General features: G+C 35.0%; 1 protein-coding gene across 7 annotated transcripts in view; it reads right to left on the reverse strand.

Moving 5' to 3' along the window:
- The window catches only part of PAM (peptidylglycine alpha-amidating monooxygenase), a 108,139-nt gene that overhangs the window by 28,217 nt on the left and 54,162 nt on the right, over positions 1–25,760 (reverse strand). For all 7 annotated transcript variants that reach the window (XM_071448683.1, XM_071448682.1, XM_071448681.1 and 4 more), the window contains exons 5-14: positions 20,989–21,076; positions 14,407–14,492; positions 12,643–12,726; positions 6,519–6,567; positions 6,018–6,085; positions 4,331–4,411; positions 4,148–4,224; positions 3,763–3,866; positions 775–962; positions 56–121 (exon numbers count right to left, since the gene is read on the reverse strand). In XM_071448683.1, the coding sequence (XP_071304784.1) occupies positions 56–121; positions 775–962; positions 3,763–3,866; positions 4,148–4,224; positions 4,331–4,411; positions 6,018–6,085; positions 6,519–6,567; positions 12,643–12,726; positions 14,407–14,492; positions 20,989–21,076 (891 nt within the window). The remainder of the gene's footprint in view (positions 1–55; positions 122–774; positions 963–3,762; positions 3,867–4,147; positions 4,225–4,330; positions 4,412–6,017; positions 6,086–6,518; positions 6,568–12,642; positions 12,727–14,406; positions 14,493–20,988; positions 21,077–25,760) is intronic.

Genomic DNA, 25,760 nt, shown 5'->3' on the forward strand with positions numbered 1-25,760 from the left:
AAGTAGAAATAAATATAGAAATAAAAAATGTACATAGGAATAAGCAAGTGCATACCCTGATCCAAAATCTCTTCTTTTTTGTCCTGCTGCAGCAAAGAACTTGTATCACTATCCTTGGTTTCTGAAAAATGGGTTTAGAGTATGATGTTAACTTCTGCATGTGAAGGGAATTACGATCCTACTGAGTAAAAATCACCCTTCTGAGACAAATACGTGGTATTTTCATCATAGTAGTCATACCACACATTACAACAGTAAAAACGTGAAATAAAAAACTACTACTTGTACTTGATACACAGACACATCAGTCAGACTACCTCTGGATAATACTGTTGCTGCAATTTATATGCCTATAACTGTTCAATGTAAAAATTTGATTCCTCCCATAACACGGCAGTGGGATCTAGAAAACTAGGGCAATGTTATGATTCAATTTTGCAGGAAATAGACAGAAGATATGACAAACATTAAGAAACTATTAATATAAAGTTTGGCATAGAAAAAGAAGCCAGTCTTTAGAGCACACAGACCACACAACTGTAAAAATATGTTAGAAACTGGGACAACATGAGAAAGAGACAGACAAAAGACTATAGCAGACATTTCCACCAAAACCAACAGCAGAATCCCATGATGCTTTATTATTTAGCAATTTGAATTTCATGCAGACCTGCATTACCTCTTCATGAAAATTTTGCATACCAACACAACACAGAGAAATACATCGGTGAGCATAAGATGGCATGAATAAAAAGGATTACAAGTGTTTTTCACCTTCATGATGTCCATGCATCATCTTCATCACATCAGACTTGACTGGAAGAGGAATATTTGCCTCCTGTGGAATATTTCTGAACATTTCAGGGTTTGTGTTCTGTGTGCACGTCATATATGAGACAGCATGCTTGGCTTCCATGTAGTACATAATGTAAAAGTTGCACATTTCATCATTGGCAGTACCCCTGCACAGTACAGAAAAGATGTGGCACTTAGAAAATAATGAGCTGAATAGCTATTATTAAATTCATCCAACTTGTTTAACAGGATACTAAAATATTGCAATCAAATATTTAGATGTCCCAAACTAAAGCATGCAATACCTGCATTGCAGTGAATATCAGAAATTTATATTGGAGAAAAGTAGTGTCGACAAATGCAGCAGGATAATCACAACCACATCTGCTTCAGATAAAAGCTCCACATATCTCAGAACTTCCTAGCAATTTGCTTTTGATTTCACAGAAAATTGCATCGCCTATTTAAACTGCTCTTCCTTCTAATTTGTCCAGCATACTCCACACAGTTCCCATTGTTTTATCAACTGGGCACATGTTCTGATTAAATATGACACAGCTGTGCCATTACATTACTAATCACTTACTTTTCTACAAATCTTCGATGAATGTAATTTGAAATTGTTGCAAATAACATACATGCTTCGTTTCAGCAACTGTTTGACAAATCTTCCCCCTTTCCTCATCAGGTGCATTCATTTACAGTCCAATCACACTGGTTCTAATACTGAAAAATTTATTTTTGTTTCATATTAAGCTACCATAAGTATCTCCTAAAGAGAAAAGAGCACTGTCACCTTGAGAATAACTTGTTTGTAAGCTTCTGTAACAAAAACATGAGTGCAAGGGGAATGATAAAACATTAGCAAAATTCAGCTCTTTGACAAATGTTGTGAAAGTACTTGAAACAGAAGTGGCCCTTCTCTACTGCTACATAACCCTGTCTTCAATAGAAAAAAACAGCTGGCACGAGTAAGGGTTTTTTTTTCTGAAAAATATTACTTTGTGAAGCAGAGTATATATGGCCTCTTTATAACTGTGGTATTATTCTTCCTCTTTCATATAGCTTCATACCTTTTGTTTAGAGCTACAATCCTGAAAATTAGTAAGCTAGGACTTAATAGAAGTTCATGTAATATAGGGGTTTACATCAAGATTTTCAATTAGCTTTCATAATTAAACAGTGAGCCTACACTCATTAAAAAAATACAGACGTGTTCTATTAGCTGTTTGCAAAAGACATCAGTGCTGACTTTTCCACCAGCATTCTGCAGTGTTCATTTATTCACTATAGCAACAATAATAACACAAGCCAAAGGCGAGAAAAGGAAACATGGGAGAAGAGACTGTTTCAAAAGGAGAACTGGTTATTTTTCCATGCACTGGAAGTTTGGTATCCCTTGGAGACTACAAAACTGGGCAAGCTCTGCTTAAGCTTTTAGAAAGCATTAACTTCACTGTTGGACCTCCAATATCCTTTACTGTGATTGTTTCCTCTTTAAAACTCCAGTAGAAAATGGGATGTGGAATTACACAAACTGTGGCTCACCTGACATGCTACTGTGTCTAAGCATTTGTAGTAGTTTAATTTCAGGTGGCAGTTAAGTATGGCCGCTCACTGCCCCCACTTCTGCCCTCCCCAGAATGGGACAAAGCAAAACTTGTGGTAAAATATAATAATAATAAATATTAATTATTAATAAATAAATAATAGTAATACTAAAAATAATAATGATAATACTAATAAGCAATATGGCATGATTCATACCATATACATTCATATATTATAGTGCAAACAAATAATAGTAAATATAGTAAAATAATAATTATAATAATAACAATTACTGTAATGTAAAGGACAGAGAGAGAGTTTCCCCACTGAAAGCATACTAGTACATTGAAAGAAAATACCATAATTTTCCTAAGACTGTTTCTTAAACTGTAAGGATTATTCAACAAATAAGAACTGCTCTCAGGAAAGTTACAGAAACATGACAGAAACGTTTTGAACTTGTGACAAAAGGTCAGCAGTTAAATTAAGGTTTTATGTTTTTAGTGTCATGATATCTGTAAAAACCTCTTCTCAACTCATTTTTTCCAACTGCTACACATCACTATCTTAACTGCTCACTGGAAGGTGAAAAATCCATGTTGAATCCTTAACCCTCCACTGAGATGCCACCTTAGGGTGCTCAATGCACAAAAATCTCTTTTCCTTGGAACGCCGCAGCGCACACTCCCAGAATGGAGAGATTTCCACAGGTTATTTTTGTTTCTCGACAATTATAGTTCAAAGAACCACAGCCAACCAAGAGAGTATTAATATTATATTACAGCTGGATTTGTCCACTTGATCTTACAGGGCAGTGTCTGTCACCTGCAGCTGAGTTGCGTCAGTGACTAACAAGCAGATCAGATTTTCCTATTTTTTATTATAAGTGATTTCTGGTTTGAGTGTTTTTCATAAAAGCCTTTACATTTTTATACTGAAAAAAGGTAATTTCAGTATTGGTCCAGATTTTTTAAGGCTAGATTTTTCAATAGGTCAAAATATCAAAATTTTACAAGCTTATATACATTTTCATTTTGAAATAGTGTAGCGAATTGTTAAGTTTTATTATTTCACCATAAACTGTTAATATTGTCAGCTGATTAAAAAAAATATTTTCTAGAATTGATATTCTGAATCCTTCTCTAAGAACAGATCAGCCCAACATCTGACTAAGTTGTCTGGCAGTATAGCTTCACTTCAGAAGTGTTCTGAACACTTCAGCAAAGCGAATATTCACATAAGTAACGTCAGTGAACATTGTGTGGAGTTAAATAGATCAAACAGCATAACAAACATTCTGGCAGAAGTTGTTTCTTAGAATTACCGTGGAAGAAGACATGAAACAAATACTTTTCTACATATAACCAACACTCTGGTAAAACAGGTTCTGAAATGAAGCAAATAGATAAAATTTACCCTATATGTGTTTCTGTAGTTCTCCCTTCCCCACTGAACACACATCTGGCTGCTAGGATATCATCATAGCTAATGTCTACCGGATACTTCACAGGGTAGAATGCCTGAAAAAGAGGATGATTCACCACAATCAGTAAAAGTACTTCATATTCTCTCTGTTAATAGACACTGATGAGAAGGATGGTGCTAATATCTGAAATGACTTTTGCATCATAATCTAATTGTAATAATACTTGGCGATATTCACTTCCAGGAGCAGAACAGCACATAACCACTGGAAACACCATAATGCAAATCTGTGGACACATGATTTCCACTTCAGTTTCTCAGTTTGAAACAAAGATAATTAAAATTTACATTCAGAACTAAAAAGAACCCTACCAACCTGTGGTAGTTGTGGACTCTGCCTACCAATCAATGTCCATTGACCATTTCTCACTCTGTATCCACTCACTACTTTACCTGTAAGATATCAATATACATGAGAAGTGAGATATACTTAAAAAAAAATATGTTGCAAAGTCAACAATTTTTTGTTCGGCATTTGATATTCCTATGTTACTCTTACCTAGTCTGTGTGTGTGAACTCTGTAGGCAAAAAGGTGCATTGGAGACCTTTTGTAATGGCAGGCAATGTCTGCATCAACCACTGTGAAAATATGACAGCAATAAACAATGACAAACAGATCATTTATCAAACAGAGAAAAGTTGCATTACTGTATTTCATTCAGCATGGTTTACAAAAAGCATGTGTACAATGGACAACAGATAATTTCAAAAGATAATAGATAGTATCTTATATTTCTGCAGTGCCCATCTCAAGATATCTACAAAGAAAAACTAATAAAATATAGTCCAGGTTACTTGAAAATTACTTAATCTGATGACATATATATAAAATAAAAACTTCTTTCAGTCTACCCTAACCACTATTTTACAAAATTAAGTAATACATTTACTTACAGACTATGTTGAGGGTTGCTTAAAATAAATATAGCTATGGTAAATAATCTAATCAGGGGAAAATTAAAATAAACTGATGTAATTCTAAACTGACACAATTTACAATGAAGTCTTGATTATAAAGGCCCAGACCTAATTTAGATTTAGACAAGAGATTTTGTCACCAAAGTGGTCTACAATGTTTACAGGGTAGTACTTGTGTTAGGTGCAGTAACAGTAATTAAGGAAGAGCCTACAGAAAAATCGTGATGCCTTTCTGAGAGATAGCACCACACTTCCTGTTTTAACAAATTTCATGCTCCACTTAAGAGCTGTAAATTTGATTGAACATGAGAAGGAAGTTACCAGCAACTACAGAACTGTTTGTTTGTCCTTTTCCCTCACCTTTCCAGTTGAAAAATTAAATTCCTACACTGATCAAATATTCTTGGTGATAGTGGAGGATTAATTTCGTGGGTCTTCATATTGGAGAGCAAAGTATTTTTAATTTCAGTTCAAATGTAAAAATGTTTCAAGTTGCTGAATTCACTAAACAGTTGGAGTCAGCTGAGCATTTGAACACCTCATAGTATTTAGGCAGCTAACTGTGAATGGAACAAATGGCGCTCTTGGTGAGTGCTCTTGCTCTCCCTAAAAATTTGGTAGAGCAGAGTACAGTCAGCATCCAACTTCCTTAAAACAGTACATCCCATGCTAGCCAAAGAAAGGATCTGGGGAGCTTCCAAGCTGAGGTTTAGATAAAATTCAGGATTCTGAACAGAAACAGTTTGGAAACCTTTTATTACAGTTTTGGTTTGGGTTTTTTGTAGCATTTTGAGCTTTTAACCAACCAGGACCTTTACTCCCAACAAGGGAACAAAATTCTTAAATAGCAGCTCCTTACTGGTAGAAATTAATTTTTAAAAACTGAATTCTTAGTAGAAACACAAAAGTCATGAATGACACATGAAGAAGAGTACAAAGCAGTTTATGGCTTTTTAGAGGGGAGAGGAGGAATTAAAAAAGAGGTAGGGCATTTTTTATAAAATATAAGATGAAAATAAATTGAAGAAATACTCATTATTACTTGCACACATTGTGTTCATACAGTATTGACTGTCTTTACTGATGTAGTCATAGGCAAACAGAATATAATCTAAAACATAACTATTCTTTTCTTCATTTGTTCAAACAGTCAAATAAATAATTTGTCCACCTACATATCATCAAGCCTCTGTCAAATTTTCTTCCACAATAAGCAACAATAATAGATCAGATGTTGAAATCATCACTTTGTAAAATGATAACTCACCTTTCTTGCCTGGTGGTATGACCGTGTTCACAGACATCATAAGATACATTCCTGCAATCAAGGGTTGTCTGCAATGGAAAATCCAAGCTCTGATTGGATTTATGTTTTACAGAGGACTGATACACAAGTCCTCTGTAAAACATAACTGCAAATGACTTGATATCCAATACCATTTGATACCACTAATTTCTAAACATTGGATTACATCTGAAACAGGTCTCTTAAAAATGAAGCTGTTTCAAAGCAGTTTCCCTCTCTTTCTCTTGTTTGCTACCATTTCTAAAGCATTTTCTGCAAAGTATGTGAAATAGGACAAAGCTATCATCTGCATAATTTCTGTTCTCATCCCAGATTTCTAAATATGAAACTCTTAAACTGTATTAAGCCAGTACTCACAGCACAGCTGTGTCAAGTTCCTTAGCAGAAATGAATTTTTTTGCCAACGGATGACATGACTTCTACTGCAATAAAAAATAGGTAAGCATTTTTAAAAATACTCACTTTTGATGTGTCAGATGTAAAGTTACACCAGAGCAGTCCTTGTGTTTATCTGTACAAATTGTGAAAGTTTCATCATTAGCAATTGAATCCCTGCAAATTACTACATATTGATAAGATTTTTCTGCTACGTAAAAAAATAACAGAAAACTTAGAAGTTCTAATCTTACTGTGTAAAATTGTTATACTGTGGAAATACTACTGAAATTTGCACAAACCTGATCATCTCACTTGTAGAAATCCTAATACAAGGAAAAACTTCGGTGGATGAAAGTTACTGTACTAGAAAATTTAGATCTTTATGAAGTAGCATCTGGGAAATGAAACAGTATCATGTTTACACTAGTAGAAAAAGTTGTTTTATTTCAAACAAATTATATTTTGATCAAAATTAGAAAAATGAAAGGTTAGTGAAAAGCAGTAATTTCAGACATTAATAATGCAGCTGCCAGAAATCCTTGTAATGAAAGTCAGCTGGTGAACCTGATATACCAATACAGACAGCAATTCTATTTAAATTGGATATCCTGGAAGGTGAGAAAAAATAGCTAATTCATTTGTCAGTGCACTGTATCATCATAAGCTGATATATTTGCAGGCATTTTAATTTATAGACCCAGTCATCTTGACAGTTACTAAATTATAGTTGGCCATCTGGGTGTTCAATCTTTGCTTCTTTTTAAGCAAGTTTCTTTTTCTAATGTTTATACAATACTACCTATAGTTAAAAGATGGATTTAACCCCAAAGTAAGTAATCAGAGCATTCTGAAAAAATATTATCCAACAGTATATGTTTCAGATAAGAAAGAGATCAGAGTACCTATAGTAACAAGCAGTAATTTCTGAGAGTTTTTCTTCCCATAAATAGTCAGATTACAAACTGAAAAAGTAGTGCATTTCAACAGAAAAAAGGATAATGGCCAATGTGGGACAACACATGGAAACTTGACAGAAAATTTGAAACTTGACTTAAAAACTGTCAGTTCAGTTTTTCACACATTAGCTCTTTCAGTCACCCCCCATGTCACTAATAAAGGACAATTAATACTCAGTTTGCTTTTCACCATCACTGATAGTAGAATTTACAAGAATTTGTTTTCACTATGTTCACAAAGTAGATCTGTAAATTAATGTATGTGCTATTCAATTGAAATAGCTCCTAACACAATTTCACCATGTTCTCATAATGCTCATTATCACGGCTTCTACAAATTCTTAGTTACTCCAGCTCTGTGCATCCCAAAAAACACTTTTGGATTTAAAAATCTGAATCACTATACCACAGTTGCACCTTTTCAAATAGCAACAAAAAATCTAAGTCTTCATTGTACAGAGAAAAGAAAAATAAGAACAGTAGCTCTTTCATCAAAATTACTTGCAAGAATCAAGACTACCAAATCAAGAATCCAGAAGTGCCAAAAGGACTAAGTTATTAGGACAAAAGAAGGGGGATGGTAAGAAAACAGTCAAGAGAAAGAGAAACTAAACTCCTTTTCAATGATTTTAGAAAAAGTTCAATATATGTATATACTGTTCATCCTCTTCCGTGCAGGCAGCTTCACTTAGAATCACAATACCTCAGTGTTTGCTACAAAGGTCTTTGCAAAGTCTCTTCTGCCCCACTCTCCTCATTTTATACTAATTTTTTCTTATTTATGTAGCACAGGTGATGCTCCAGAACTCAATTTAATATTGTTAGAACTCTGCACTACATGAATTTCAATGGAAATTGGAAAATGCTTGCTTCCTCTCTGAACATTATTACTTAAAGTAATAATATTTAAAATTTTAAAATGCAATCAGTCATTTTGTGTCTCTCAGTTTTGGAACTTTAATTGAAAACACCACCATTCTATCTTTTGAAAACAGCTCAAAATTATTCCCAACCGACCAAACTAATTTCATATTTGAAAAATTTAGCACTTACTAGGTCATAGTCATAAAAGTAGCACATAGGAGGAGGGGGAAAAACCTTCAAATATTATTTCTGTTTGGCAATATTAAAGTATTTTGATACAATTTTAATTTTCAGAATATGGAAATAATGCTGACTGCATTTTCATCTAAAAAGAGCAATTTCAAAATGAACTGAAGATAGCTGGAAAGTTGCTACTAATAATTACAATTGTTATATATAAGGCAATCATCTAAATCAGTATCAGGAGAAGCACAAATGAACTTCAAGATCATTTGTAAAGTATTTGATCTGCAGTGCTGTGTTAAGAATAAAATAATGGATGGATACATTAGTCTAAAACTTTCAGGAATTCCTACAGTGCTTTATAATTCTGTTTCAGTTATATTTGGCCATAACTGAACTAAACGTCTTTCTAACAAGTACAGAGGGATGCTGGAACTGACGTTTCCCTGCTTCTTCTTCCTTCAGTTCACCTCTTTGAAACACTCAGAGCTTTGAACACTTCACCGAATAATGCTGACAAGTTGTGCTCTGCCTTTTGTGTTCCATGCAAGTATTAACACAATCATATTAAATATTCCCTGCCTTTATTTACCTGTGTCAAACAAAGCCAATGATGCATGTTACTTAAAATTCTATGGGTTTTTCACTCATAAAAACAAACATTCTTCAAAACCTACTTTCTTTGCACTCTGTGTATGGGGACTATAAATTACTGAGCACTCTGATCAAACTATTTATTCAACTTCACTGCTCTGTTTCTAGTATTTCATAGGAATAGTATAGCACTCAATCATGGTGACTAGAATACTTACAAGCTCCCACTGCAACAGAGTGGCACTTTTTATGAAGCTCCAAACCCCTTGTTATTTCAAAGTCAGCCCTTGATTTGTACCAGAATCTCCAAAGCTGTCTCAGAATTAGCTTTGCTTCATTAAAGGTAAGAAGTAGCCTCAAAGGTGAGCACAACTCCTGAGCAACGCAATTCCAAAGCTAATGCCCATGGGGAAGTAACTTTGTACAAGTTATATTTATTGAGCAAAGACATGCAGCACAAGACATGAACTTGAGGTACTAGTAAAGAATGAAACAAATAATACTGCATTTAATATTGGTATCTAATATTGGATACATAAAACTACCTTAATTTTTTTTATGTAAGTCAAGGTGCTTGTACTTGCCGATCTGTTCACTCATCCAGTATCAATTCAATAAAATTTATTTTTAAAAGTCTAGTATGAAATCTGGAATGAAACTGTACCTTTACTCAACTTGTGAAAACCAAAATTCAAACACATACTCCCTAGTGACATTTTCACAACTTACTTTCCAGACAGAAAGGAGACAATTGTTGATTCTGGTTCAATATAATTTTTTTAACAGATGAAGACCTCATAAAGGTCACAGATGACTGATTTGCTAAAGGATATTAAAATATACCATAGCCATGAATCTCTGTGAATATGAAAAGCTAATTCTATTCAAGACACTGGCTTATTCAAGAGAATGTCAAAGAGAAATCTAATGTTCAGAATAATATTCAGAGTAATGTTCAAATGACAATATACAACTCACATTCTCATGAGGAAACAGATCTTTTTAAGACATCTACTGGCTTGGTGACCAAAAGTAATTACTCTCCCAGCCAAAAAAACCAAACCCTAAAACAACACTAAGAACTCTACACCCCACTGAGAAATTATATGTTATTATATGCAATATGGGTAACATAACTCTTGCAGATCGTGATAGCAGGGAGAAATAAGTCTACTCTCAGTGAAAAGCTGGGGGTTAAAAGAAAAAGCTGAGAATGCAAGAATGCATTGTTCATTGTGCAAAAAAAGAGAGAGAACAAGAATGGAAATGAAAAAACAGCCAAAGCTGAACAAAGGTGAAAGACTTCCTCATAAATTTGCTCCAAACATATTGACAAAAACTTATAAATTGCTTCAAACAATGCAACAGACGCGCACATACAAAATGACAGAATGTGAAAACCTTCCATTTCAGAATAGCTAAAAGACCTTATAATTGATAACTTCAAAACACTTTGATTCTTGGGGTAACAATTATATTCTTACATGTGCTGGAAAGGACTAAGATAATAATATGGCAGATTAGAAACAACATTAGTCTTTGTTACGCAAAGGGAAGGGGAAAAAAACCCGACATTCTAGGCATTAGAAAAATACAGTATTTTTTAAAATTCAGATTCAAAGGTGCTTACATAGACTAATAAAATAAAACCAGGATTACAACTGCACTGTATATCCCTACAGCCCAATTTCAAAGCTGACTGGGTCCCTTTACAGACCTAAAAATGGGTAGATTTACTTTAATTTGAATCTGAACTCGAAACACTTATGACTATATAAAAAGGCAGATAAATTTCTGACAATTTTTTACTTGTTTACTTGTATCTACTATAAGGCATAACTCCACAATAATTTTTGCTTTTACAGTAGAAAAGGTAAAAAAATGAAATAGACAAATCAATATTTTTCTAAGATGGCTCTTCACACATTTTTTGTAGAATATAATTTTGGTTCTCCAGAATAAATTTTAATCTGTTGCCTTTAGACAAGGTATAATACATTTTATTTTGGCATCTGAGAGTAAAGCACATACCTAAATACGAATTCTTAGCTCAGGATTATAGGTAAGAAGGGATGGAAAGCAGAATTATTCTAATCTAATAAAATGTCCTAAACCTTCATAGTAGTGTTCAAAGATATTTAATGCATAATTTTCAATAGTTTCACAAGTGTTTTTAAATTTCAGGAATAGCCTAAAGGGATTTTTCTTACCTTATTGAATTACCTTTCTAATTTTACCTTACCTTAATTAATTACCTTTCTAATTTTTCTTACCTTATTTAATTACTTTTCTAATTACCCAGAGGGTAATTGGATGTCTGTTGATAATGACAGGCATAAGAATAGAGTCAAGGCATAAGAATACAGTCACTGAAGATTGTATGTAAGCCCATGCAGTTGTTGCAATTCAGAAGAGAGGATAAATGATGAAAGATGCTCAGTTAACTTGTTATGCTTTCAGTAGTATGTCAAGGATTCCAAAGCATTGTTCAGAGTTTACTGTTCTGACTTACAAGTAATTACAAATATAAAATATTTGACTTTATGTAGTAGTTATTTATGTATTAGCATCCAATTTTACTTCCTATCAGTTTTGGAGGGAAAAAATGCTGTAGATAAAATCATCAACTCCCATGTTCAACTCTTCTAAAAAGAGAATTTTTCATTTCATTAACCAGGTATTAAATTAATTCTGTCCAGCAAAGGGCCACAAAGATTATGAAGGAATTGGAGCATCTCTCCTGTGAGGAAAGGCTGAGAGAGCCTGTTCAGAGAGAGATGGATCTGAAGGGAGGGTGCAAAGAAGAAGGAGCCAGACTCTTCGCAGTGCTCAGCGACAGGATCAGAGGTGATGGGCACACACTGAAAGACAGGGTCTTCCGCTGAACATAAGTAAACTCTTTCACTGTATGGGTGACTAAGCACTGGGAGAGGTTGCCCTCGAGTGCTTCTACCCCTGAATGTACCTGGACACAGGCCTGGACAAGATGCTGTAGGTGGCCCTACTTGAGCAGGGAGGGCATGGGTCAGATGACTTCTAAAGGTTTGTTTCAATCTCAACCATTATGTGATTCTGTGAAACACTCAATGACAAGAATAACCATATTGCTATGCTTGAAATGAGCATTTCATCTTAAAAAAGAAAATCAAAACCCAAGCCAAACAAACAAAAAAAAGGACACTGTCTCCACAAGTTACATTTTTTCCAAACACAAATACTGTGACTGATTGGCTAGTGAATATTATCTACTAGCAATCTACTCAAGTGAGATGACAGGTTAACTGTGTTCATACCTGTTACAACTTCATCAAACAAAACACTGAATTATATATGGAAACCCCAAGTTTCTCCCTAAACATAAAATTAATAATCTGCTTTTTGATTACTTTAAGTCATTTGCTCCACAGTTTTTAAAGAAAAAAATAGTGTTCACTGTTCAAATATTTATACAGTTAAATTAAGTTTATGAAGTCAAGTTAATACAAAAACTATATTCCAAATATGCCCATTGATCTTTGCAAATGGCACTAACAGAAAAATTATTTTCTACAGGTAAATATTTTGATGATGTAGATGATACAACTTACAGAGCAAGTTTCCAAAATGCATACCTCGAAATGCACTAACATCTCCATAATGTACCTGGAGAACAAAGTATCTGCTACCCGTTTCTCCTCCAACTCTGAATCCAACACCTAAGAGAAGGAAAATGTATTGTTTTCAGAAAAAATAAAATGTAAGATGATTCACCACCACTAACAATATAAAAAAATACAAATCACTTCAGTGGCTAAGAGTGAAAGGGGTAGAAAATTTCAGACACCACTGAAGAAAACTTTGTCCTGAAACCCAGGAAAACCATCACCACACTGATTCCAAACAGACTGTGAAGCTAGGACCACAACTTAATTATGAATAAGTAGCTGCTTTATGCAGAGAACTCTCTGAATCAAAGAACATTAATACAGATCTTTTCAAAATCCAAAATAAAAATGAAGTCTTATTATGAAGTCATATCATTATTATGTAGGATTTGGTGGACCTCCATTTATTTCTCATACAACCTCTGCATGATATAAACTAATTAACACTAACTTACTAAGAAGACATTGAGAATGAGAAGAGAAAAAGGTCTACAGTAAAATATTTTTAGATTTAAATTAATATTATATGCAGAAAAAAATCTTGAGGAAATTATGCACCTATGTTACTTGATGAGAGAATCAAGTACAGGCACAAAACACAACAGAGAAGCTTGAAATAATCTGAAATAATGAAATTGCAAATCATCACCATCACGAAAAGGGATTTCTCTACATCAATTCTACAATGAACATTTTTCAGAAGAGCAGAAAAACAATTTCTTCGTATTTGGTCACAGTAAAATGCAAAGCCACCTTATAAATGGGACTACAGCCTCTCTGTGCAGAAATGAGGAATCTTTATGAATACTCCCCACAAACCTTGTATTTTTGCACAGCTTATCAACAAGAAAAGTATCAATAGCTGGGGTTTAAAAGCAAAACTTCTACATAATCTTTTAAGTACAAAACATCTATAGAATCCTCCATGTGACAATGTTTTTTAAACTTGACATTCTGATAACCAAATCAAATAACATTCATGTTGGTAAGCGTGTAAATGAATTATTTAAAAAAAGCATTTTCATGATATTGCCCCTGGCTATGAAAATGGGAAGTAAACTATGAAAGAAAAAAATACTTAGAATTCAAGATACTTTCAGATCAAGGCTATAAGATGGTAGGTATTTCTAAGACTCTCAGTGGTTATTACAAAGAAGTACTTCACCCTTTTTCCAGACATACCCCTCCAAGTAGCTTAAAATTCAGTAGGGTTGTCTATTATAGAAGAAAATGGGTATGCAAGCATGCTGCCCAACTGCAGCAAAGCATTAAAAATGAAAAACACATTAAATTGTCAACATATACTTTAAACAGGAAAAATCCAATGTTTCAATTGAATTTGTTTGTGCTTTCCCAAACAAACAAAAATATTTCAATGTACTTTGTGTGCTACTGAAAGATACATAAATGGTAACTTTCTAGTAAGATATAGTAGGAAATGCAAGACTAATGCTATATAAAAATAATCAGTACATTATGATACTTATCTCTGTCTTTTTTACCCCTGTAGAAATCCATAATGGTATAGCAAACAGAATGACAAAAACCCACAAATATATTAGCTAGCATAACATATTTCATAGTTAATTAGGCTGATATTTATACAGTTTCTATCAATTAGTCACAATAAAAATATTACAGGATGTTCTCAGATATGCCAGGTTCTTACTTCCATGTCCTCCTTCTTCCCCTGCACCTGCACACAAGAACTGCATATTAAACGGCCAATACCTTTGGGCAGCCTGGTGGGTGGAGCATTTCTTGCCCAAGCATACAAAATGTTAGATTTATCTTTGCATGTTCCTTCATCACAGTCCCTAAAAATATGAGGAAAGAAAAGGGAATATAGTTTTTAAAGTTTTGAAATCAGAAAACAGCAGGTGAGTTACAGGCAAAATTACTAATTTTAAGATCTATCAGGATGTTTTTTTGAATGTATGCTGATTAAACACAGTTATTGGTATATGTTCCACTTTCTTTTATTTCCCTCCCTGTCCATTAAGGCAGTGTTAGACAGTTCTGATGGGCCCTGTCAGCCTATTCATCAGTGATGGAAAAAGTGAAGGAACATTTTATGGTGATGAACTGTATGAAAATCTCTAGCATTATTAACTCAAGTGATGCAAAATGACAATGGCTGCTCCATTTACACAGAGGAATAGGACTCATGCACAAAGCAGAAAAGAACCCCCACAAAACATAAAACTGATTATTTAAAATTAATTTAAAAATCATTGTCAAAAAAAGTGACAGAAAACTGTATATGAACCCAAAGATTGAAGGCACTCATGCCCTGTACTTAATGTGAGCTCATTGCTTTAAGTTAATTCTCATTCCACTGCACAATTTGTTTTTCAAAATAGAAAAATCACACACATACACACACACAAAAGAAACAATCACCAAAAAAATCCCAAACAAACAATCACCAAAAAAATGCAAAACAAAAAGAAAAGGGAAACCAAAAAGAAAAAAGAAGGGTTTGCCAAGTTAACAGGCCACAAACAGGTCACAAATATTTACAGTAACAGAGAGCTTGAGTTGTTCCTAGCCTCTGCAGCTAGCACCATGCAGGTGACACTGAAGGTAAAGAATGAAAGACTCTCAAAACCCAGTAATTCTAGATACCTTAAATCTGCAAGAACTGGTAAACCTGAGGCGGAGACATCACCAAGGCTCAATTGACAGACACAGTCGTACAGACAGCACAATGTACCTGGACCACATCCAAGAAGGCACTAACTGCTATGTGTGGTTGTAGGCTGCACGATGATACACACAGATAATCAAACAAGGGACCCTAAGGAACTTTCCGAACACCCACCTAGAATAGACTTCTCCCTCTATCCTGAATTAGGGAAAAGGTTTATTTACAGGGTATATTTGTACCTTCTTCAAATGGCAAAGCATCCATGGCCCTGAGCACAGAGTGTAGAAGGTGTGCAGCACACACAGGTATGACTTTAAGAAAGCTTAACCCTGAAACTATTCAGATTACATCAACAGACTCAAGCCAGATGCAATGAAGGCTGGCATCTATGCCAGTGTTTCATTCCAAACCAAAATGGTACAGGCTCTGCTCTGTTTATCACCGCCTGTAAAATGATACTTGGGAAAACATTTGCATATGCAAGACATGGTTTCAATCACCTGAAATTGTGGGGAAAAAAGAGTGCCACATAGTGTGAGGAAGAGTATAAACACAAAAAAGACCAGGACATCTAGCAGATGCAGCTCATTTATGTTTCTGCTGAGAATGGCTAAGCCATTTGTGCAAATGATGATGATGCTTTCCAAGTATCTCTCAGAGATAACCAGCCCTTCCGGCATGTGTTTTAAACCACATCAGCAGGATATCATGCATTTCTTTCATCCCAGCAAGCTTTATTGCAGCCCAGCTACTGTATTTAATTCTGACTGAAAGCTCTGCCATAATCATGAGAGTCTCAAGAGAAAAGGGAACACACCACTTCTTTTTTAGTAGTTATACTCACAACATGTATTGCTAGACCTTCCTAACTAACAGTTTGGTCACGTTCCCCTTCAAACATGCCCATGTCCCAAAGGACAATCAAAACTTACTTCAATATAAGTGAAATGTTTTGATGTGTGAATTAAGTTTCAGCTTCTTCATAACATTTCATAAGTGAAATGTTTCAGCTGCAACTGAAAATTAGGCAGCTTCCCGCTGCTATAATTTGTTACTATACAAAAAACCCAAAAGACTTCATGGATCTAACCTAGTATTGAGCTGCACAACTTGGGAATGTGTTGAAGAGATTGTTTAGGAGGAATGCCAGAAGGAACTACAAGCACAGTCACAGCTTTAACACCACACTTTGGGCAAAACTGTCTTTAATTTATACCACAGTATTTCTAAGAACACATTAATTAGGAAAAAGCCCGTGCATGATGCTTCAAACTTTCTTCCAAGAGGCTACTAGAATGGAGGCACAAGACTGCAGGGGATGAAGATAAACTACAGGTACTGGTATTTCATTTCATTTAAAAAATGGTTAACCATCTCATTTTGCCATCAATGACAATCTTGAAACATTAAGTTTTCAGAAAACATAAACCTAGAGGAGATTGCAAAGAAGAGGTAATAAGATAAACAGATTGAAAAAAAGGGAGCTAGTAAAAAGTATAAATTTAACAAACAAAAAAATCACTGAAATTCATAGTAGCTTTGCATAAAATGAGATTAAAACTGAATGAGTGACACAGAATACTTTAAAAATGGACTATAGCTGCATTTTATACACTACTGTTCTAAAAATTGATTTTGACTTAAAATTTGGAAATGAGTGGGGTAGGAGAGAGCTTAGTGACTGCTTCTTGGATCTTTGTTTTCTTGCAAACTCTCCTGGGCTTCCCAAAGGCATTCTCCCCAGTCTTGGGTAAGCTCAAGAGCTGTTTTCATTAATGGCACTGGGGTTTTGACTGATTACCTAGACTGAAACTAAAATATTTCACTATGTCAGCAAGACCAGTATTTGGCTATCCCTTTAGCACATTTGCATTGGTTATGGTAACAAATAACTTCTTTTATTTCTTTCTTTATTACACTGCACTCCTGAATACTAATCAATACTTTAAAAAAGGGTAATTGAGGTGATTGAGTAAGACAAATAACCATTTTTAGCTCTTGAATGTTGCAGAACATTCTGGGGCAGTGTCAATGGTAAGAAACTACACCTAAAAATACAATTCTTTCTACTGTTGTAGAAAGAACTCTCCCTCATGCAGTGAAATAAAAGTCCTTCACTGAACTAGTCATGACATCTTTTGCAACCTCTACTGAACACCTCTATTGAACTATTGATGTCAAGGACATTTAAACCCATTCTTTCCTGCCAACAGAAACAACTGTCTGATAGAGGAATCACCAGGTGGCCATCTATGACCCGCACTTATACATTTGTTTACATAAGTAATTAAAGCTGCCCTGCCTGATCTCAAAATAATGGCTTTATCTGTGAATCAGCTCATTCACAAGAGATTATTTCAGTGTTAGGTTTGATGCAGCACAAGACTTGTCTTGCCAGGAGACTCACAAGTTCTGAATAATTCAACACTTTCTTTTAAAGCATTCAAGTGCTTTCCTAATTATCTACAGAGAATCTGAACTTTTATCAATCAGTTCAGGCATGTTACATCAATTTCAACACAGTTTGCCAGCTCAGGCAAAACTTATCATTGTGGCTGAACTGTTTTTAGATCAATTATGATCCAGGAATAGATGCAGCTATGCCATTTTTTTAATGCACTGAGCAACACCTGAGGCAATGAGCCCTGGGAAACGATTTTTTTTTCCCGTGGAAAGGCCTGTGTATTTCAAGAAGGCAGAACAACCTTTAGCATTTGTTCAGATAAAGATTCTACCACACTGCAGTGAATGTTGAAACCAGCACAGGTTCCGTACAACTTGAAAGCCTTTTGAAAGGCCAGGGACATTTGCAAGAATAGTGTCAAATCACCAGAAAAGGCAGCAGGCCCGATGGGCGTCACAAATTTTGGCTTAGTACTGCTATGGGCAGCTAGTACTGCCATAGATGGGCGTCACAAATTTTGGCTTAGTACTGGCCATAGGGCAGCTAATCCCAACAGAGTCATCTGGATGCTTCTCATTCCTCTCCACTCAAAGTTGGCCTGAATGAAACTTCACATCTCAAGAAAACCAATTTGGTCTTCCATTCTGAATATTTCTAACAGCCTATTTTTCCATAATACAACTAATCCACATCCTTATGGTAGATAAAATTTTGACTTGAAAAACCATATGTAACTAATATTGCCAGAACTTTGAAAAAGAAACTAGAAGAAAAAAATCTATGTGGCATGCTTAATTGAATCAAAGCTGGCTCTGTAAAAATGTTGAGCATGTAACAAGTAAGGAAGATCCCTGCTAAACAAGTCTTACAGTGATCTGCTCAGACTATACAATACTCCTTCCCTACTAGATGGAAGAGCAAGGGAAGTCATCATTTACTAGCCTTCTGGTAATTAAAGGAATAGCAAATAACCATACAAAATAAACAACAATGAAGACCAGTAACACACAGTCACCAGAATTACTTTAATAAAATTAGGTTAGAAATTTCTAGCACTCTTTAGTCTATTTTATGTAGAAAACACATGATCATCTTTTTAGCCTAGCAAATAACTGCGGGTAGAGCAAGATAAAAAGCTGCAAAAACAGGGATATGAAATTATGAGAGAGTGAATGAAGGGCTTTCATTTTGAAAATGCAAAGCAAACACCAACCCTCAGAAAATACACATAAAGAATAGAAAAATCTAATCAAAACTTGCATATGAAAAATTGAAAATAGCAGATTTAAACACAACACTAACATATTTGGCCTGGCTACGATGGAGTTAATTTTCCCCACAGCAACCCTCATGGTGCTGCGATTTGAGTGAGGAGCTAGAGAGGTGTTGATAACACATCAGTGTTTGGGAAAGATCTTAGGAGAGGTCACAGCCAGGCTGGCTCACCCAAACTGACCAAAGAAATGTTCCATACCGTATTATACCCATTCAACAATCAAAGCTAATAGAAAGGAAGACAAGGAGGGTAGGGAGACACAGACACTAACACACATTAGTTATTTATGACATTTGTCTTTCAGAGCAACCATTACTTGTGCTTGGAAGTGGCTTGGTGATGAAAAGAAGAGAATAAAATATTTTGTTTTCCTCCACTTCTGCACAACATTTGCTTTTGCTTTATTAAACTGCCTTTGCTTTGATTCATGAGTTTTTTTCCATCCTGAGGAGTGGAGGGATAGAGCAGCTTGGTGGGAATCTGATGTCCAGCAAAGCTCAATCCATCCTAACTAAATAAGTATCTTGTCATTTGACAGGTAAATCAATCAAGAACAAAAACATTAGCTGCCACACCACAAAGGCTGTCATTGGTGAGTCTTCTGCTGGGAGAGTGAAAGTACAACTAGGGAGCTCAAACTACCTGAACTCTAGACTCAAAACAGGGATTTCAGTCGGATTCAGTTTTGAAAAACTTTGGGTTTTGGCTTTGGATCTCTTCTACAACCTCAGAACATCAGTTAGTTGCAAATAGGCATTGTCTCATAACTTCATCTCAACACAAGCTCCTGATCAATCTGTAACAACATAATTCTATCATTTACAAATTATTCCAAATCTCTATTAAAACTACTTCCAGAAATATGAAAACAGCACTAGCTCCAAGTACAATCTACACAGTTTTAAATAGGATACTTACCTGTTTTTAAAAGGTCAGAATGTAAAAGTTTTATGTTGGCATATTGCTCACATTAAAGTATTCAAGTATATTCTATCATTTGAGATACAATAAAAAAGAGCATAGAAAAGCTGTGGGGTAAAGAAATTTCAAGCATTTTCTGCAGGGAACAGAAAATAATAGAAATTCTATGCTTTAATTTCGTTTTGGTCTAAACTTCTTAAGCATCTGGTCTTCTTGCACAACTGTGCAAGATTACATTTTCAATATTACAACTATTGGTTGCTAAGTAAACAGAGATAAGACTTTTGAGGAAAATTTGTTGTGTATGTTTAAAATACTAATCAAATCATCTCCCCAAAAACAGGCATTCAGAATGTTTTGGGGTATTTTTCCTGAAATTTTATTATACTATACTGTTAGTTCTAAATTCCGGGTCTAGTTACCTTTTTGGTAAATACTTAAAAGATAAATTACGATTACACAACTCTATCAGAACATCTATATTAAAATTGCTCTACAGTTCAGAATAATCAGCAAAAATCCTCATTTGCTCTCTCATGAAAACTTACAGAAACTTTGCAAAATTACTGGATAGATGATTAATTTCCACCCACCTTCATGTTCTCTTCACATTACCTCCACACACCTATTTTACTGGCATTGGGTGTTTCCCTCTGCTCTCATTCCTTAGGCATTTTGAAGTGCAAGTCAACTACCAAATCACTTGATAATCAATTTCAGTTTATCCTTCACTCAGTTTCATTCTCATCAACCTGCTAAATGACTTCATACAGAGAAAAGCAGCCAATTATAGTTTAGAGATTAGATTTCTTGGTATTCAATGACACTCTCTTTACTATAGCTTCTGCCCTCCTCCTTGAAGACAGTCAATTAGTCATGAAGAATATGGAGGAGTTATTTAAAAAAAACAAACACTTTAAGTGTGGAAAGCGTAGATTGTTATTAATTTCTTCTTAATTTCAAATTTTCTTACTTTCCAAGAGATTCTGACACTGGAAGAGGTTTAAGCAATTAACACTGAAAAAGAATTGGTTAATAACAAAAGCGAGATGCAGCTCTTACCAGTAATTTTCAGTAGAGGAAGGTTCATTACATCCAAAGAGTAACATGTGATGCACTGTGTCCATGCTGGCATGAGGCTTAAAGTCAACTGAAAAAACAATAAAGCAAAACAAGTAAGCTGCCACCATAAGTTACATAACCAAGAGAATCTTGTGCCATTTTTCCCTGTAATAATACATATAAGGCAGGTACACCCCCACCCATTTATTTGCCTTCTGCATTCCACTTACACACATCCCTTAAATTTTCATTCAATAGCCTTCCTTCTAAGCTAAAATACTGTATGTACCTCATTTATTTATTAAGAAAAAGAAACAAAGTTCCTAATGAAAACCACTGTATTTCCCACAGAAGTTAAATATGATATTAAGTTAATATATCACTGTATCTCAAACCACAAAATTTTACTGTCACCAGTCCAATTGCAATCTACCTTTGAAATCTGCACTTGTGACTTAATAATACTCTTCTAATTCTTTTGTACTTCATAAAAAATACAAACAAGCGGTAAGTTACAGTTAAGAGCAACTAAATCTTATGCATTACTAATATCTTCTTCCAGTATTCTACCTCGCTTACATTTTCCCTGCATCTTTCTTGGGACAACAGTTCCAAGAAGGGATTGAGTCTCACTAATATGTCAAATCCTTTGGAATGAAAACCAAAATTTGTTTAAAGTCAGCATGATCTCACTGCCCAAATATTTCTCATTATTAGAAACTTAGATGTGAAAGTTCACCTCTTGTTCACCTCTAAAATGTCTCTTCTTTAAACTATGCCACAGATAAAACACTGGTTTGGTTTCTCAAGTACCTGTGATCCTGTTTAGCAAAGTAAAAATTTTATCAACATCATGGGAGTAATATTGACCATGAATGTATAATGATGGCATTTCTAAAAGCATTCTACATTCTTTTATTACTACAGAAAAAGTATGCCATTGCAGGGAATGCAATGGTTTTTAACCTTGGAGTACAGCAGAAATTCAGAAGACAAGTTACTCCAGCCCCTACATGCACACAGACAGTGAGAAGTCTCTAATTAACTGTCTTTTAGCTATTAACAGGGAACATAGTGAAACTGTAAACCAGTTAAACAATATTCTGCTCCTGAGGTTTCTGGCACTACCTGCACTCAGAAACCAGTATTTTAACACAGAGCTGTGGCAGAGTTCCTGAAATGAGTGATGATGTGGGTTATCGTCCCAGTTTCACAGGGGAAAAATATCAAATAGCTTCTAACCCAATTTCTAGAGCTGAGCTCTGTCCTGGAAAGTAAGGGAAACCAGCCAACAGTTAAAGCACGTAAGTCAAGTTTTAGCTTGAAGAGAGGTGGTCAGACTGTAAGGAAATGAGCATGCCACAGCTGAGGGCTTGGTTTGGGAAATAAGAGAGGAAATATACCCTGAGAAGGTACTTTGAGTGACATATGAATTAAGAACTACTAAAGTAGCCAGCATGAAGAAAGTCCAGAGACAACCCAACATCTTTATTTTTCTACAAGAAAATTCTACTTGTTTCATAGATAAAAATCTAATCTGTGTTATGGAGACAATTCTTGTTTTGACGTTTTTATCAGTAATGATTAGTAGTGAAATTATGGTTTATGCTTGCATGACAGAGGCAACGTGTCATTCTGTGGAATTCCTACCTTTTCAGATGTTTTGGATGTTTTAAGCTGCTGTTATCAATCGAGAGATTAAATTTCTGAAGGGGTTTATGAGCAGTTCGCACATGTGAAATTTCATTAACTTTATTGTCAAAGTTAATACCTGTAAAAATGTGCTGTAAGAACTACTTATAAAGGCAGTCTTCAATAAAGGTAAAATTGAAGGTTAGGCCTGCTAGCTGCTAAAACCACCACCTGTCCTGCTGCTTAATACTGTCTCTGTTTCTTTTTATTTTTCTGCCACTCTCTTATTGCAAGCATTTATTCTAATGAGTCAGAAGTCTTTTATTCAGGAAGTCTTTTATTTGCTCCACATAGTGCCTATTACAATGATGTCCTAGAGCACAGACAGAACCTTCAAGCCCTTTAGAAAACTTACTACAAATACCTGACTAAATACTATTCCTACCAAGAGAAAATGATGCACCAGAGCTAACAAAGCAAAATCAGACTTCTGGCTTACACTATTTTAGCTGATATACCGCATCATTGCTTAAGGAAGCATTGAAAAACCTCACAGTCAGTCAATGAGCTTAAGACAGCTTTGTATGGGTGGTTACAGTATGGTTCCTGTACAGCTATTTTCTTAGCAGCACACCCAGGAATATAACTTTCCAAAGAGAAGGTTAAAAGAAACAAACAAAAAATCCAACTAAAAAATCCTGTGTTGCAAAAGTCATACAAATTAATGTGTTAACCTGTCACAGAATGAGAAAGTGGCCAGGATTTGAAAGGACCTTAAAGATCATCTCGTTTCAACCACCCTGCCATGAGACGCACACCTTCCACTATGCCAGGTTTCTAAGATCTCCATCCAACATGGCCTCCATCCCCGTCCCCCCAGTGATGGGGCAACAAAAGCTTCTCTGGGCAACCTCTGCCTGGGTCTCACCACTCTCACAGTAAACAATTTTCTTCTAATAGCTAATTGGAACGTACTTTCTTTGCTTTCCTCTTTGTCTTGTCACTCCATGTTCTTTTAAAAAGTCTCTCCTCATCTTTCTTGTGGGCTGAAGGCCACAATTAGGTCACCCAGAAGTCTTCTCCTGAACAACTTCAATTGTCTCAGCCTTTCCCCATTGCAGAGGTGCTCCATCTTTCTGATCATCTTTGTGTCCCTGCTCTGGACTTGCTGCAATGTTCCAGCGCTCCCTGTGCTGGGAACTGTCACTACCAAAGGCTTAAGAAATATTGGCCAGCAGTCCTATTTTCCTAGTTGACAGCCTCCACGTTTTACAGAAATGAACAGAATATTACTCAATAGTAATTTTTTTAATGCATGGAGAAGTGATATATATGATTACTAAAATAACAGCAGCAGCTTTCATATACATACTAAATTGAAGTCTGACCTAATGTCTTGATCAAGTACTACTTCGAACTACAAACTCAAAGAGAAACAGGAATGAACAGAACATGACATCAGTTTAATCTTAACAGTGTGTACTTAAGCTATGTGTTAAAAAAACTAACTTCTAATAAGTTAATCTTTACAAACAACAATTCCATTAAATAAAGGTGATAGTTTTTTTTTAATATTAGTGTCTTCTCTATCATAGAATTAACTTGAAAGTAATTTATCAAGAATTCAGTGTCTGGAGTTTGGCAAATTAGAGAGACATCAGAGGCCTCCAATACAGTGACAACATCATTGCTTGGCAATAGAGAAGTTTATACATCCCATAACAGAGTAACAAACCTAGAGCTTCTCAGAGTCCTTTGTGGATGAAAGTAACAAATCCTCTAATTACTCAATGTGTGTTGCTGAATATAGAAGGCTCAATTTCATTTCTACAGCCCAATTTGATAAGGACCTATCATGAGTCAGTAAGAAAAAGACATTTATTTACTGGTCACTCATGTAAATAAATATAAGCAGGCGAAGGTGACAGTCAAGTTTTTTGGTTGAGAGGTCAGACTAAACTTTTGTGAGTGTCTGTAGAGCATTTAGCTCTCTCTACAGTTTAGTTATGAAAAACTGATTTTTACCAATGTCCACACCAATAAAGATTCACCTGAGTTTCTGGTTTAGCTATTTATTAGTAAACATTATTCAAACAGGATGCAGAAGAAGAAAACAACAATGATATGTTTTAAAAATAAAACTGGAGTAATACTATCTTGGAAAATCACATATTAATCTCACTCACTAATAACAACATATTTATCTCACAGCCATTTCACTTCCCAGGAGCAAAGGGCATGTTCCTAACATAAACCTAAATGTACACCAACCCACCTCACAAAAAAATATTCTCCTTAATCAAATTTGTCAGTATTTATGGCCATTTGGGACAGAGAAACAACTGGTTCAAACAGAAATTTCAGCCTTGATAGTCCGATCCTTCACTAAAGAACCTAATATAGAAAACAGCATCAGCAAAATTATACAGATGCATGCCTGAAAAAGATCCATAGGGCAAAACGTGCTCTAATTCTCCTTCCAGCTGGCAACATTTCATTAAGTAAGTGCGATCAATTTCTTCCTCTGATAATGTCTGAGAAGTGACTCTGAAAAAGTTTCTGAATTCTGGTACAGCATCCCTCCAGTTTTGAAGTACAAAATTATACCCACTGTCCCCGTGCAAGCATGAATGTTTACTGGTTTCCTTTAGGGAAATAGCAAAGTTGAAGTCTGAATTCAAAGTCCTTATATAAAAATTTAATAAAAATACTGAAAAAACATGTTACAAAAAATTTTTCAACTTAATAACAAAATTAGTACTGCCCACATACAACAGTAAAAAAAAGGCTCTCTATGCCAGGTGTCTTATATTTCACCAATATGCAACAAAAATATCTTGCCACAGGTTCCATTATAGAACCTTCTCTTCCAAAATGTCTTGGAGGAAGGACGAAACAAGAGTAAAAATAGGAAGGCAAAGGTAAAAAAATAAATGAATTAACAAGTGCTGATGAAACTGTAAAGACAATTGGTCTTAAAAATGTCACTTTAAAACATAAAATGAAACAAAGCACAAGGCATTTACTCAGCAAATAAATTTAACTGCAGGCAGAATATATAGCTTTGCCATCAAAATGTCTTAGGAATCCAGTTTATTGTTTCAGTTATGTGTATTCACGCATCCTCATGTTGAAGCTCT

Source organism: Agelaius tricolor, unplaced genomic scaffold (genome assembly GCF_023055355.1).
Source record: "Agelaius tricolor isolate 1412-34295 unplaced genomic scaffold, bAgeTri1.0.p SCAF_27, whole genome shotgun sequence".
NCBI lineage: Eukaryota > Metazoa > Chordata > Aves > Passeriformes > Icteridae > Agelaius > Agelaius tricolor.